Source organism: Balaenoptera ricei, chromosome 5 (assembly GCF_028023285.1).
Source record: "Balaenoptera ricei isolate mBalRic1 chromosome 5, mBalRic1.hap2, whole genome shotgun sequence".
NCBI classification, from domain to species: Eukaryota; Metazoa; Chordata; class Mammalia; order Artiodactyla; family Balaenopteridae; genus Balaenoptera; species Balaenoptera ricei.
Window position 1 is genome coordinate 36,021,421 of NC_082643.1, and position 16,939 is coordinate 36,038,359.

Below are 16,939 nucleotides of genomic sequence, written 5' to 3' on the forward strand. Positions count from 1 at the left end.
ATGTATATTCATATTTACTTTTTAAGAGTAATCTTATTAAAGTATAAATATCATAAGAGTTTAATACATGTTTCAATAATGTACCTTTCTATTAAACACACACATATACATACAAATATTTAGGAAGAACCCATATCACCTTCTGGTTATAGATGATTAAAAAAAATCTGATAAGGTCATAGTTTTTTATTTGATCTTATATAGAAATAACTTGAAAGTTAGACACATTTTTAATCATATAGGTATATAATTGGGCCAGATTTTATTTTCAGTAATTTTTCATAGTTTTTATTGGGACGATTAGCTAGTTATGAGAAAAATAATTTAAAATTAACACTCGATACTTTAGTTAGAATATATATGTTTATGAAACTAAATATCTAACCAATAGATAGATATTTTGTTTCTTAGATGAGGTAGATAAATTAAAATATCCTAGAACATGATCTGAACTTAAGAAAAAACAGAAAATAGCAATCACCAATTCAACCTGTATGAATCAAACAGCTGGAGAGTTCTTTTTATTTTTGACATATATGCCATATGTTTCAAGTACAAGGCCTCTGAAATTCATTTTCTGCTCCCCAAAACCTTACTAAATTGAAATTCATATTTTTTATTTACTTACTCATTATTTAATCTACCTAGGGGACTTTGCTCTTCAGACTAAAGACATTTGCAATTAAACCAGATCACTGGTTTTTCATTTTTTAGGTTTAAGTAGTATTTTCCCTTTACATACCTTAAATAGTAAAATGTATTACAAAAAGCTATTATCTTCAGATGTTGTACAATAAATAACTACTTAGATGATAAAGAGTTAATAAAAATTTCAAGGTCTGCTAAAGAATTGTGAAGCTCATCATTCATATCTTGACTTCTAAGAAAACTTTTCAGAGTATCTAAAGCGGTTATTGCCACATTTTTTGATGGTAAAGGGAGTTCGGTTCCCAGAGATCCACCATCATCCTCTTCGTCAGAAGTATAAAATCCAGTTTCATCTGATTTACTTTCTTTGGTCCACACAGCATCACCACCTGGTGCTGCTTCACATGTCTCCAAATCATCATCCAGGGCAGCATACTCTTCTATGGATAAGCCTTCAGGAAATTCCACTCCTGCCGCCTGGGCATGGGCAACCAAATCAAGACCAGTGTCCATCTCTGCATTTGTCTTGTCACTTTCTCCCTTTTGAGATTTGAATCCTGCCTCTTCATAGCTCTTAACAATAGTCTCTGGGGTGACAGCCCTCCAACAGAGATGCAATGTATCAACTGCATCTAGCAGGGAAAACATAAATTCTTTGCTGCCTTCAACAGAGCTTAAAAATTTCTTAATGAGACAATGTCGATATTTGATTTTAAGGCTTTTAATAACACCTTGTTTCATAGCTATAAGTTTGGAAGATAAACATGATGGAAAGAATGCTAACTCAATGGATTTTAGGTTTTTTACCTCTGGATGTGCAGGAAACGATTCAACAAAAATCACCACTCTTCTTTGCTGGGCTTGAAATTTCTCATCAAGCTTCCGCATCCATTGTTCAAATACAACTGAGGTCATCCGTGCCATTTTGTTAGCTTCATAATATACAGGCAATGATTTTATGCCTTTGAAACAATGTGGATTTCTGTTCTTTCCGATGATAAGCAAAGGAAGTTTCTCTGAGCCGTCCATGTTTGTCCCAACCACCAGAGTTATTCTGTCTTTGCATAACTTGCCAATTGAGCATGTTTCTCCTTTAAATGCAAATGTATTTGTAGGCAACATTCGATAAAGCAGCCCAGTCTCTTTTACATTAAAAACATTTTTAGGATGATAATCATTTAAATAATAAGGAAGTATGTTTTGGTGCCAGACATCTGAAGGGTCTACTGATACACCTGTAGCTTCTACAGGTTGAGCTCTGAATACTAAACCATACCTGGATTTAAAGCGATCCAGCCAACCATTGCTGCACTTAAAATCATTATGTCCCAGTTTCTGGGCAAAATCATTAGCTTTTAGACGCAACATTGGACCATTAACTGGTACATTCAGACACTGGGCGATTCGATACCACCTCATTAGTGCCTCTTCCAGATCTGTGTAAAAAGCAGTTCTCAGTCTTTTTCTCTTTGGATCAAATCTCAGAGATTCAAAGGCTTCTAGAACCTTGTCTTTATTCTTCATAATAGAAGACAATGAATTTTTCTTTATTCCATATTCAGCTGCAATCTCTGCTTTTTTCTTACCACTTTCTACTGCATTTATGATGTCGATCTTTTCTTCAATGGATAGACTTTTCTTTTTCTTCACAGTTACGGGCAGAGTTGAGGCATCCACAGGAGCCTCTGCCATCTCACCCTGTGCTTATGTAGAGATGTCTTCTCTTTCTGGGTCTGTTTCTTGATGAAAATTTATTTTCCAGTATGATACAAGTTGCTGCTTTCTATTCCACTTCACATATTAAAAGTTGGTAAGTGTCTAATAGTCTTATTCCTCAGAAAATGGATGAGTAAATAATTTCTTCAAAGGATCTGAATAAGAAAAATGTTATCTGCAGCTAGAATATTTTAGAAGAGAAACTGCCTCCCCAGGACCTTGTGTAGCTCAGTTTATAGTTTATTCGGAGTTCCGGAAGTCAAGCTAAAATAGAAATCTCATTATGTCAAACCTGTCCAGTCCTGCTGATGTATTTTTGGAACTTCAATCCTTTAAGATGATCCATTTTATCCATGCGTGCATTCAACCTCCTCTTAATTCTCCACAGAAGGCCTCAGAGATAAGACGAAAAGCATCCAGTAATTTCATGCAAAATGTTACCGATTAATTTCCAAGTCTCTTTAGGATGGAGAAGAAAATGGCAGAACCCTTCTAGGACTTGACGATATCCTCTATCTCTTGAAATATTAAAAAAACAAAACAAAACAAAAAAACACAACAATTTTAACAATGATATGTCAACTGAATATCAAAAAATATTTATACTAATTAGTTATGCTTTTAATAATAATGAAAAGAATGGGAACATATTTCTAAAAATACAATAACTAAAGCTTCCAGGAGAAATGCTTACCTCCTAAATAGTGCCTCTGTGAAAAGCTCTCTAGCGCTGCTCTGAGCCTTTGAATTCTCACTTGCCTTTGAATGCTTTGTAATATATACTTCTGAAATAAATCAGACAAATTTAATCTGTTTTGAAAATATGAGCTTACCAAAATTAAAGAACTAAAAATGATGCTGGATAGATCTTTGGTGGCTATTTTTTCCATGAAGTCACAAACTGTCCCCTCTGACTTCTCTAAAAGAAAAACACAGTCAGACAGTGGTCACAAGGTCCAACTTTTAATAGCACATGGGAGACAGTGCCTCTTTTATAGGAGTCTGGTACAAAATGCTTCACTAAAAATCAGATCAAGGGATTCCATTACAAATTTTAAAAATCGAAATCTTATTCTATCTAAATGCTTAAAAATATAGTAACTCTTTATCAATTTGACACATTAGCTGGATGCATAAAGGCCAAAAATACTTGACAAAATGCATAGGAATAAATAAATTACTGAGAAGATATAATGGAGAAAAAGACCTAGATGAAAAGTTAGAAGGAGAGTGACCATGGTCTTAACCTCGCAGGACTTCCACTTCTTTATCTGTAAAATAAAGGGCTTATCATAGTGTAAGGAGATGGGCTTTGGTGCCAGACACACCCGAATTGACAAGTGACTCTGCCATTTAGTACTTAATGTGATCCTGGGTCGTTTATTTAACCAGCTGAAGCCTTGGCACCCTTATTTGTAAAATAAGGGTAACTACAGCACGTACCTCGTGGGGTAATTGCACATTCAGTGAGACGGTGTAAAGCACTCAGCACAGTATTTTGCACCTTACAGAGTGTTCAATAAATGTTTGATGATCTCATCATCATTGTCTTCTCTCTAATGTTCCTTTCAGCTGTGTCAATCTATAAAATTCAGAGATTTAATGAAATCGTACTTCAAACAGAAGCAAGAATCCCACTTAAGACATATACTGAAAGCAGAGCTCTTCTTAAGCCAACTAGTACTGTGAGAACAGTCACAGGGCCCCAGGTGGGCTCGCCTCTACCTTCCCAGGTAGCATCTCCCCTACCGGAAACCACAGGCTTTGGGCCTCCTGCAGGCCAAGGAAACAAGCTAATTTGATGAACCCGTGTTACTTCCGTGTGAGAGTGTGGGCACTCCATTCCTCTAATTTTTCTCTGTCCTCCGAGGTTTCAAGATGACACATGCATTTTTTTTTTGCACAAAACTTTGTTAAAATTCCTCTGCCTTTGTCATCAAAATCAAAGAAGTAATTTTTATTATAGGAAATATAACCAGTAAAGGAGTTTTTGTTGTTGCTGTTATTGCAAAAAAAAGGTCTTAAAAATAATTATGAGAGCCTAGAGTGTTAGCTTCTAAACTACTTTACTTCCTGTATTCCAAACAACGCGGGAGGGAGGTAAAAGTGGATTTCAAAGCTTATACAGCTCATACATGTGGGTGAATGCAGTCTAGAATCCAGGCTTTCTAATGTCAAGTCTACATTCTTTTCACTATATTACAGTGTCCTTGAATTACATGGTGTGGCTCCTCTAACAGGGGCACATTCTATGCCCCCAGCACCAAGCCAACTCAGCATTTCCAATGCCTATCCAAACCTATCCCCACCCCAAAAGGCAATATCAGGCCTCCATAGGAGAATAGCCATTATGAATTCTGTGGACACAAATAGCAACCACATTCCATATCCAACTGTTAGGGTGGTCTGACCTTTCTAAGTATATAAGATTTGACCATTCAACTAAAAAAAAAAAAATCTTACTCATATATGGGACCTCCCTGTATATTTTTGTGCAATTTCCTATAAATCTACCATTATTTCAAAATAAAAAATTAAAAATATCTTGCTCTCATTAGGAAGATAACCAATCTTCAGAAATTTAGGTAGCAAGAACCAATTTCTTAAGAAAAATCAAGCAAAACTACTCTCCAAAAGAAAGAGGGAATCTCTTTCTTCTTTCTGTTCTTTCCTTTCTTCCTCTTCTCTTCTTTCCTTCCTTTTTCCCTTCTGCCTTATTTCATTTGTCAGAAATAAACCCTATCATCTCAAATAACAAGGATTACAGAAAAGTGACTTGAATTTTCTCCCTTACCCCATCCCAAATAAAGCAATGTAATATACACAATCAGAGATCACTGATTATCTTGATCAAACTGAAAATAGTGATATGTTTATTTAGGAAGATAGTTTTTTTCTGAAGTTAACAGTATATATTTCCTTCTTGAACAGTAGTCAAAGCTACAATTTTCCAAGGTAAGACGCAATATATCTTTATTCCTGAAACAACCACACTTCTAATGACAAACCAGACATGCTAAACTTTTTCCCTAGCAAAGAATAAGGCACCAATACTGCCTAATCAATGAAGCTGACATCTTCCATTCTCCCACAGTACAAATGGCTGGGATATTTTTTTGCAGGGAGTGATAGCAGCAGCTAATATTTCTTAGAATATTCATTCTCTCAATTAATTAATCATTCTCTCAATTAAACATTCTACCCCTTGAAAATATTACAAGAGAAATGCTGTACTACACGTTAGGAACTACCTTCTCTATGTCAACAGTAAAGCTAACTAACGACTAAGAACAGGCAATTCACTAAAAAAGACTTACCAACTGAATTCCAAATAAAGAAAACAATGGTCAGTTCTACTGGTAATAAGAGAAATGTAAATCTTCCTTCAAAACAGGAGATACCTTTTTGTTTTTGTTTTTATTTACCAGAACAGCAGTATCTAGTGTTTGCCAGGATGCAGTAACATAGGTTGCTAGGAGCCTATGTTAAATAAATTGGTACAAAGCTTATGGAGGGCAAATTAGCAATACAGTACAAAAACCTTAAAAAAGGGGCTTCCCTGGGGGCGCAGTGGTTAAGAATCTGCCTGCCAATGCAGGGGACACGAGTTCGAGCCCTAGTCCGGGAAGATCCCACATTCTGCGGAGCAACTAAGCCCGTGCGCCACAACTTCTGAGCCTGCACTCTAGAGCCTGTGAGCCACAACTACTGAAGTCTGCACACCTAGAGCCCGTGCTCCACCACAAGAGAAGCCACTGCAACGAGAAGCCCATGCACTGATACGGAGAGTAGCCCCTGTTTGCCACAACTAGAGAAAGCCCACGCGCAGCAACGAAGACCCAATGCAGCCAAAAATAAATAAATTAAAATAAATAAATTTTTAAAAAAAAACCTTAAAAATGTGCATAAGTTTTATCCAGCAAGTCCATACTGAGGATTTTATCCCCTCCCAAAAAAACTGTAGATGTAAAAATAATCTAGCTTACGAATATATTCATTTTCTATTGCTGTGTAACAAATTAACACACATTTAGTGGCTTAAAACAACACCCATTTATTACCTTACAGCCTGTAGCCAGAAGTCCAGGTGGGCTTAACTAAGTCCTCTGCTTTGGGTCTTACAGGGAAGAAATCAAGATGTCAGTCAGGCTGGGCTCTTATCTAGAGGCTGGAGGAGAATCTGTTTCCAAGTTCATTCAGGTTATTTGCAGAATTCAACTTCTGTGGTTGTAGGGCTGAGGTCCCTGGGCTTTTTGTTGGCTGTGAGCAGACTGCTCTCAGCTCTTGGAAGCCTCCCTCAGGTGCTTGCCTGTGGCCCTCTTTATTTAAAAGTTTCATGTAACCTAATTAAACTTAAAAGCTTTTGGACAGCAAAGGAAACCATACACAGAATGAAAAGACAACTTACTGAATGGGAGGAAATATTTGCAAATGATGTGACCGAGAAGGGGTTAATATCCAAAATATATAAACAGCCCATTAACTCAATATCAAAAAACAAACAACCCAATTAGAAATAGGCAGAAGACCTAATTAGACATTTTTCCAAAGAAGATACGCAGATGGCCAACAGGCACATGAAAAGATGCTCAACATCACTAATACTCAGGGAAATGCAAATTAAAACCACAATGAGATATCACATCACACCTGTCAGAATGGCTATCATCAAAAATAATAAAAAATGTTGGCGAGGATGTGGAGGAAAGGGAACCTTTGTACACTGTTGGTGGGAATGTAAATTGGTGCAACCAATGTGGAAAACAGTATTGAGGTTCCTCAGAAAACTAGAAATAGAGCTATCATATGACCCAGCAGTTCCAGTGCTGGATATATATCTGAAGAAAACAAAAACATTCATATGAAAAGATACACACACCCCAATGTTGACAGCAGCATTATTTACAATAGCCAGGATATGGAAGCAACCTAAGTGTCCATCAACAGGTGAATGGATAAAGATGTGGTATAAATATACAGTGGAATATTACTCAGCCCTAAAAAAGAATGAAATTCTGCCATTTGCAATAATGTGGATGGATCTAGAGGGTATTATGCTTTGTGAAATAAGTCAGACAGAGAAAGACAAATAATCTATGATATCACTTTTATGTGGAATCCAAAAAATAAAACAAAGGAATGTATATAACAGAACAGAAACAGACTCACAGATATAGAGAACAAACTAGTGACTACCACTGAGAAGAGGGAAAGGAGGTGGGGCAAGATAGGGGTATGGGATTAAGAGATACAAACTACTATGTATAAAATAAATAATCAACAAGGATATATTGTACAGCACAGGGAAATGTAGCTATTATTTTGTAATAACTTTAAATGGAGTATAATCTATAGAAATATTGAATCACTATGTTGTACATATGAAACTAATATAATATTGTAAATCAACTATACTTCAATAAAATAAAATAAAATATAAGGCTCACGTAGTCAGTTTAGGACCACCCAGATTATCTTCATTTTGAGTAACTCAAAGTCAACTGATTAGTAACCTCAATTACATCTGCAAAATTCCTTTTGTATGTAATATAATCATAGGAATGATATCCTATCATGTTCACAGAGGAGGGAATTATACAAGGTGAACGTCATTGGAAGTCATCTAAGAATTCAACCACACAAGACTGTTCCTCATATTGTTGTTTTATAATTATAGACAAAACTAAAAATAATCCAAATGTGTAACAAAAAGGATTAGATAAATAAATTAAGGAATATCTATATGCTAAAATACTATTGAGTCACTGAAGGAGAATATTTAATGATATGATGGAAATTCCATATATTAAGTGGAAAAAGCAAAATACAAAACTGTATGCCAACAAATACAACATACACTGAAAGTTACATGAGGGCAAAGGCTCATGGCTATTCCTACAGTGCTTAGTGCCCAGGAAACAGTAGGTTCTTAATAACGATCTGTTAAATAAATGAAGAAAAAAATATTCAAAAAAAAAAAAAGATACTGACCAAAATGTTGAATGTTAACTCTAGAAAATGGAATTATGAATAGGTTTTTTTTCTTTTAGTTAAAACAATTTCTACTCTTATGTTCTACTCATTCTACTATTCATGGGCTTGTTTAAATGTTCCATTAATCAGTACCCTCTAATAAAGGGTTTATTTCCAGAGAATTACACTGTGCAATCAGTAACTAAATATCTCTTCATGAAAAGGAAGTTGTCAATAAACAGTGATAAAATTACTGTGACACTACCAGAATTCCCCTAGAAAAGAAAAATAGCACCTTCTTCTTCCAAGGAAATAATATTGATAAGCAGAATACAGATTCAACATCTAAAGCAAAGAGAAAAGGTTGCATGCATATTTAATTCACTCAGAAAGGAAAAATAACAATATCCTTTAACCCACTGCCTCCTTTCCTTCCCGGTCAATAAATAAAAGATAGGCTGCCACAATTCCCCACAAGCCAAGTGAATAAATGGTACCTGATTTTTCTAAAGCTGAATAATAGCCAATAGCAGTGCAAAGGTAAATGAGTAGATAAGCCCCATGTCATAAGCATATGTGACAGGCAGCTATTCCCTTTTTGTCTTACTTCTCCAAACACAATGCCAATTAAAAGAAAAGTAGTAATCTTCTATTCTTCCTAAGGAGAATGGCCAGGAAGAATTCCCCAAGCTGTAGGGAGAGGGGGAGATAGAGATAGAGAGATAGAGAGAGAGAGAGAGACAAAAAAAAAAGTCTCCATCTAAGCAAGGTTAGGTTTAAAATAGTCTTTGAGTTAGTATGAAAAATTTTCCCCAAACCCAAGAATAATGGCTACTACTTCCTTTTTCTCAGAGAAAGTGCATAGACTTTCACTGTTTTCCATTGCCAGCTGAAGTAGTTTCCAGTGTATCCTTCGAGCTTTCCTACCTTCTAATTTCCCTTGGGGTGGCAGAAGTCATAGGAAGAGTAATCCTGTGTATAGCCTTGCACAGCATAACACTATGTATAAGGACTAATCATGCACAATACCAGAATCGCACTGGACCAAAGAGTACCGAAAGTGATTCACAGCACCTTCACCAAGCAGAAGTTAGCATTAGTTCCAAGCAGTTCCAACTCTATCAGAATCTCTATCAAAACCAGCAGCTGAGAAGAAAACTATCCAGCTAAGGACAAATAACTAAAGCAAGTGTCCACCTTTCTAATATCAGAAATACCTCTGGGCCTAACAGTCTAATAGACAACTTTAGTTAAGTGTCCCGAAACTCAAGAGACAGCTAGCAGGAACACTTACAGCACCAGCCAGCTCAAACAGTTACATACACATCTTTCAAGCACCACTGAGCACTGCCACGCAACTCTTCCTAATCACCCTTCTGAAACTCTAACCCTTGTACTGGGCTACTAAGTTCCATTCTGTTCCTATATAATAAAAGCAGTAATTATTCTAGATTGGAAACCTTTTCTTTTAATTGAGAAGACTAACAGGATGGCTTTGAACAGGAAAATCCACAGTAAACTGTAGAACTGAAGTTAAATGAATTGGCATATATATTCACCCATTTAAGGTAAGGGCCCTTTAACCACAGATTTATGTTTTGGGATTTCATTACAGTTTTTGTCAGAGAAGGTGTCCTGGAGATTTCAGACAATAATATTGTTATTTACTTTTGAAATATTCGTGGTGTCACGGGTATCTACTCTTCACATATATGGGAAAGATTATCTGTACAGGGATGTACCGTTCACTACGCTGAAACTCCCTACAAATTTGGAGAAGCAGAGTTCTGCCTTCGGGCACTTAGTCATTAAAAATGTCTTGTCAACTAATGTGACAAGGCAGGTGAGAATTATGGTCTAAAGAGGGGTAGGTCCCACGGAGTGCACTTTTACCTTTGGCATTCCTGCAAGTGAAATGGTGGTGAAAATGAGCACCCAAGGCTGTCAAAGTAAAAGCGGAGTCCGGAACCTTGAAGGGAGATGCGCTCGGCTGCATCACCGGTATATACTGTATGTAACTGAGCTTCAGGTTTGTCTAGCACCACTGCAGAGCCATACGGTGCTGGGGGCAGGGAGAATATCCGAAGTACAGATTGGGGCCTCCACTTAGGAAACTACAAAGGGATCTGAGAGAAGGACTGTTCGGCGGCTTCTGTAGACAGGGCAGTGATCTACTTAAGTAACGGGGCGAGCAAAGAAAGCAGAAATCAGTTCTCTGGATAAACAGGAGCAGGAAAGAACAGTATCATGGATCCACTGTCTGCGAGCGAGCAGAGCAGAAGGTGATCACAAAGATAGAGCAAATCATAAGAACTCAGGGATGCCGGGCGAGGGGGTCTGGTCTTCCTGAAGCGGGTGGGCGTGAGTGATGTGGCCAGAGGGTGGCTTTCCAGGCACTGGGGAAGGAGAGTGAGGCGCCCGCATCCCGTCTGCTCCCTAAACCCCGCATTCCCTCCACCCTCCCACCTCCCACGGGGCTGGAATAACCTTCTACGTGCTCTCTGGCAGCTGAGAAAGAAGCTTGGCTCTCCTGTGATTGCGAGGCGGTGAGCTACGTCCACCTCCACCCTCCCGCCACCGGCTCACCGTCTGTTGGGGGGACGCCTAATACGTGAGGCTGGGGTGTGTGGGTGAGAAAAGGATGCCGAGGGTTCCTGGACCTCCGACCACTCAAGACCAGGCCGGCGCGCCCTTCGGCAAGCTCCCAGCTCTGGCAGGTGCATCTGGACCCGCGCTCACACCCCCCCAGTGATCTAGTCGCAGCCAGAAAATTACCCGGGCAAAAGCGCCGGCTGAGTCCCGGATGTGGTTGCTAGGGGCCGCAGCGGGAGGGGCGGGGCCCGCCTCCTGGAGCGGGGCGGAGGGGGCCTCGGGGGAAGCGCGCTGGCACCATCGAGACGTGGCTGGGCCGGCCAGACTGAGGGAGAGAGAGGCCGTCCAGGGCTACGGACAACGCTACTTCCGGTCCCCTCACTTCCGGCGTCGCTGCTCTCGGTGTTGGAGCTGTAGGCCTGTTGGAGCTGCCGCCGATCTGAGTGTCCTCGGCGGTTGGTCAGTGTGAGGCTGTGACAGCTGCTGTTGCTCCCCGCCCCCGAGGAGCCAAGGTGCGTGGGAGAAGAGGAAGAAGGAAAAGGCCCGGGTCGCGTTTCCTCTCACTTCTTGCCAGGGCTGAGGCGACTCCGGAGAGCAGGGGCAGGGATAATCCTCGACGTGCGAGCTGCCGGCTTCCCTGCAGACAGGTGAGGGCGGAGCTGGCCGGCTGGGAAAGAGGCGGGGGAATGCTTCTCGGAGATGGTTGGCGGGGCAGGACACGTTGCCTCTGGGGCTCGCAGTTCCGGACTTCCACAGGGCACTTATGTCCTTAGTCTGTGTGTGCCATCTCTCTCTGCCCAGGCATTCGGCCTTGGGTTTCTGCCCCTTCGTTCCTCCCGTCCCCCTGAGTGTGCCCCCGAAACAGCCGGGTGAAGAGGTAGGACTGGCCCTCCCAGGGCGGCACCCTCCCGGTTTTGCATGTATTGAGTGGGGAAAGGGGTTGCAGGATCCAGGTCTTTCTCGACTAAGTCTCGGAGCGGGCCACCTTCAGGTTTGGTGTCCAGCCTTTATTGCTCTTCTTCTTTCCCTGCATCCCCTATTTCTCCTCTCCCGCAGTGAGAGGAAGGGAGATAGCGATAGTCCCGGCGAGAGGTTCCTCGGGCAGTGGTGCAGGGAGGAGCCTTGCCTGTGAAATGTCCCAAGCCTGACTGCTTGCGAGGACGTCCAAGGAATGCCGGAGTTTGGGAAGGAAGTTGTGTCGTCGTCTCGTCCGTTCCTCTTTGCCAAGTTACTACTGTTTACGTGTCTAGGAAAAAGGAAAGAGGTTTTTGTTTTGTTTTAAGAACAGTTTCTAGACGCTTTTCCCTTTTACTTTATTTTATTATTACTTCCTTTGTTTTATTCTCATCTCCCTCTTGAGCCCTTTGATCTCAAAAGGTTCGTAGTTTACACTTCCTGCAGATCCTTTAGCCACCCCGTTTGAGGATTTCTGGCCCCCTCCCTTCCTTTTCTCCTAGATTAAAGCATATAATTTCTCTAAGTTGGTTCTTAAGGAAAAAATGGAAGATTTGCAGGACTTTGGTTAACCTTGTGCTTTCACCTGCAAGTGTGACAGGTGTGTGTTCACATTTGCCATTTAATTAACTTCACTGGCATGGGAATGTGCACCAAAATTGGTTACCTTAAATCGTTCCTTGTTAAGGCTGCAGGAATTGGCCATTTTATTGCTGCTGTCTCAGAGTGAATGCAACAGACTACATGTCAGTACTGTTTTAATTCCACTTTTCTTTTGTTATTCCTGTGTTTTTTTGTTTTCCCCACTCAACATGACCAACACCCTCTCCCAGCCACCACGTCTAACACTCATTAGCTGAGAAAACAAAATATTTCTAATCTTGTTTTATTTTCTGGATTAAAATCCCAGTCTCAGTTACTTTCATTCCTTTTCAAATTGATAAATTAGTTTGCCTTAATCCTGGGTCATGCCTTGGGGACTGTGGTCTAGTGGTCAGTGACTTTCAGGGGACTTCCTTATCCCCACCCCTGAAATTAAGTGCACAGTTTTGTTTTCAGTGCATTTTCTCCTTTCTGGGGAGAATGTCCATTCTTTTTATCAAATTCTCAAAGGAGATATATAACCTCCAGGTAGGTTAAAAGCCACTCCTTAGACAGTGTCTTGAAGTTAATGAAAACTTTTTTTGTGGAGCTACTACTTTTTCAAACTGTACATAGCTAGTTTGGGCACCAAGGAGAGTAGAATGCAGAGATTCCAGCTTTATAGTGATGAAATCTCTAGCTACTTCAAAACTTCAGTGTTTCTAAATTTCTTCCTAGACCTAGAGAAGGAAGTAAGAACTGCCTGTTTATTTAGTTCCTGATTTGTGGTTTTGAGGTTTCTTTTTAGGGATAAGTATTTGTGGCCAATGTTGTGGAGATCCAGTGGATTTATAAATTGATACATTTATTATTGTTTAATACATATTTAATATCACCAACCTACTGGGTACAGTTCAGAGTAAAAGTTTAAATTTCTAGTGTACTTTGTTTTCATTTTCTTGTTTTTCACTTGAGGCATCTACTTTGGGCTTCGGCTCTGTTCAGAAGGGCAAGTGATGTTTCAGTGGTGTGGTCTGTAAGCCTTTGGCATGTTGCTGCTCATCTCGACATCTCCTTTCCCTCCATATTACCTCTATGTTAGGAATTTAATGATCGTTCTCTTTTGTGACTAAGTTAGTATCCTTCTGAACTTAATGTAAGTTTAGAGTGCATATTTGAACTTACTGATTTGATGGTAAAGTGTTTATTGATCAAGGGTTGACGTTCTAAAATGTTTGACGCCTGTTTCATAGAACGCTAGAACTTGAAGAGACCTGTACAGCAGCTCATCATAGTCCATATGGAGTAACCAGTGTATCCTGCTCACAAAATCATTTTCCCTCTGTCTAGCATCCTCACGTTGGGGGGCAGAAAACACAAGTTTATAAAGAGTCAATTATGCTAAATTAGTTTCCTTCTAAGGTAATGACAAAGTCAGAAGATTGATTATATCTGACACCATAACAGCAATTAACATTTGTTTGCTTACTGTGTGCCAGGCATTATGCTAAGTGCTTTATATGATTATCTCATCTAATCCTCACAGCAACCTTATAAAGTGGCTAAATTTTTCATTTTTGTAGATGAAGAAATTGAAACTAAATGATTAACTGAAGCTAAAGTAATCTGCTCAGAATTACACTGGTCAAGCCAGGATTGAACCTAGGTTATCTGAATCCAGACTGAGCTCTTAACTACTACTCTAGGCTGCTTCTACCATATTTTCTTTACATCTTTTATTGGCATGTGTTGGGTTATCTCACCTGATTTTCTATCAGACATTAAGTAAAGAAGGTGTTTTCCTTTATTAATCGTCAGTAGCTGAACACCTGGTTGAATATCATACCAAAAAGTATGACAAAAAGAAATGAATTTGGAGGAGGCCTATGGAGTGTTATTTGATAGTTTTCCCACAGGGCGGATATAAATCTGTGTATGTGTTTGTCGGGTGTGTGTGTGTGTTTGTATGTATGTATGATGACATATGAGGAGTGGAAAATGTGAAAATAAAGGTTTTAAGTAATAGACTTGGCATTGTAAGAGTCTGGAGGTATAAAAACATTCCAGAATGATAACTTTGGGTTGGGGTAAGGAATAAATTCAGGTTGGAGGAAGGAGTAAATTTAATAGGGAATTCAAGATAATATGGCTGTGGATGAAAAACTAACAACATATGTGCAGATTGGAAAGAGTAGTCCCACAGAATATGTATGATGATGACGTAGGGACCATAACAGTCTAAAAGTCAGATATACACCAGCATTAGTTCTAGGAAGTATGAAAAAGATTATAAAACAAAGGAACCTGAAAATAATCTTGTTCTCTTTAGTTTCTAGTTTAGCTTTAGGCAGTCATGGAAGCCAGTGATTAGCTCTTACGGATTCTCAGCTGTTTTCTACAAGACAAAAGTCTACATTTTCTTTTTCTCTTTGTTTCTTTTCTCTTTCATCTTCCCTCCATCCCTTATTTCCCTCTCTTCCATTACTTCTAAACTTTTGTCTTAAGATGGTTCTAGGCAGATGTTGCTGGAAATTGCTCAAATCTTTTGTGAAAATATGGTAACATCTTTGCCGTATTGTCACCTGAGAGTTTTTATTTTGTTTCATTTTTTGTATATGTATGATGGCATTGGACTAGCAGCTCCTCGATGTTCAGGCTTGATCCTTTTTGATCCTTCGGGGAACTGTGACATCACTGTCTTTGAAGCAGGATCATAAGAATAACAGAGTTGGTGGTGAGACCTAAATCATCCAGAGGAGGGAGTCATTTGGCCAACTCCAGTGTCTGCCGACATGAGATAGTGTGTTAGAGCAAAGTTTCCAAACTTCTGCCTCATGGATGGTACACATAAAAATGATTATTTGTATGGCAGACTCCCTGGCTCGCTGTAGGCCGGGAGAGGGGGTGTCAGTATTTCAGCACATCTGTAATCCATTCTTTTTTTTTTTTTTTTTTTTTTAATTTTTGGCTGCGCTGGGTCTTTCATTGCTGCGCACAGACTTTCTCTAGTTTCAGTGAATGGGGACGACGCTTCATTGTGGTGCGCGGGCTTCTCATTGCAGTGGCTTCTCTTGTTGCAGAGCACGGGCTCTAGGCGCGCAGGCTTCAGTAGTTGTGGCACATGGGCTCAGTAGTTGTGGCTCATGGTCTCTAGAGCTCAGGCTCAGTAGTTGTGGCGCACAGGCTTAGTTCCTCCGCGGCAACTAAGGGATCTTAGTTTCCGCGGAGCAACAACTAAGATTGGGATCTTCCCGGACCAGGGCTCGAACCTGTGTCCCCTGCCTTCCCACCAGGGAAGTCCCTGTAATCCATTCTTGGCATATTGATTGGAAAGCTTTGTCCAAGAGAGGAGGAATATAATACTCTTTAATACCTTCTGTTTATTTAGCATATAATAATTTACAAAACATTTTCACATATATTCTCATTTTATTTTTACTCCAGCCATCTCAAGTAAGTAAGAGCACATAACATTACCATGTTAGAAATGAAGAAATTTAGATCTTAGATGAAGTACTTTGCATAAGGTCACACATCTAATAAGGGATGGATCAGGAATTCACATCCCAGATGGAAAGAGTCCCTGGGGGTTAAGCCAGTGTAACGTAACCTCTAGGATGGCTGGGATTCTGTTTTGTTTCAGAGCTCTCCCCTTCAGTATCTAGGGCAGCGCCAGGCACATAGAAGTCCGTAATAGTTGTCATTTATCAAGTGCTACTCTGGCTAAGCATTATGCTTTATAGATGCTATCTGTGTATTAGGTACTCTTATTTTCTATAAACAAATGAAGAAACAGGTATAGAAACCAGCAGAAGTAATTAGTCCAAGGTCATCCAAATAGTAAAAGGAGAACCACAGACTCATAAAGTTGCTTGACTCCAAAGCTTGTACTCTTTTTCACTATAGTGACTAATGATTCCATGATATCGTGGGGTAGAGATTGGGTTCCAGTTAAAGTGTATGACATTGGTTGCAGAGGGTGGTCGTGATGGTGGTGAAAGGGAGATAAGCAAGAGGACTATTACGTGTTTATTTTTGGCAGCCTTGAGGTAGAGTTCTAGAGATGATAGCTTTCTAATAGGATTCTCAAGGTGTTTGGGATGGGGTAGAAGAGAAATATGATAAAACTCATAGAGAGTAACTTGGGCCATTGGTGCGCCTTCTAACAAAAGGGTTAAAAATGTAGATCCTCTTCATAGATGGCTAAATGTTAACTATAGATTATTTCTTAAAGTAGGTTTACAGATTATTTTCATTTTCCTCTTTCTGTATTTCCTAATTTTTCTGTACAGCGTTTAATTAATTTTAAAATTAAAAATATTTTAAATTTTACAAGTAAGATATATTCTTGAAATAAAAATTCAAATAATATAATAAGCAGATGGAATGAAAGCTTCTACTTCTTTAATCCCTCTATCCCCCACACTGGCTCTCAATTAATTCACAAGGTGGTTGTTTGGGATTAGATGAAATA

General features: G+C 39.4%; 2 protein-coding genes across 7 annotated transcripts in view; one reads left to right on the forward strand and one right to left on the reverse strand.

The window, feature by feature from the left end:
- Positions 1 to 495: 495 nt before the first annotated feature.
- Positions 496 to 11,423, reverse strand: TIGD4 (tigger transposable element derived 4). Its single transcript, XM_059922620.1, has 3 exons — positions 11,113 to 11,423; positions 3,059 to 3,149; positions 496 to 2,882 (listed from the first exon to the last, which is right to left on the reverse strand). The coding sequence occupies exon 3, from the start codon at positions 2,338 to 2,340 to the stop codon at positions 802 to 804; it is 1,539 nt and encodes a 512-aa protein (XP_059778603.1). The 5' UTR covers positions 2,341 to 2,882; positions 3,059 to 3,149; positions 11,113 to 11,423; the 3' UTR covers positions 496 to 801.
- Positions 11,311 to 16,939, forward strand: part of ARFIP1 (ADP ribosylation factor interacting protein 1) — a 129,564-nt gene continuing 123,935 nt past the window's right edge. For 4 of the 6 annotated variants that reach the window (XR_009503258.1, XM_059922621.1, XM_059922625.1 and 1 more), the window contains exon 1: positions 11,311 to 11,576. The gene's annotated coding sequence lies outside the window, so the exon portion shown is untranslated. Of the gene's footprint in view, positions 11,577 to 11,629; positions 11,807 to 16,939 lie in introns of those variants that run through there. The other 2 variants (XM_059922622.1, XM_059922623.1) reach the window with 2 other exon arrangements.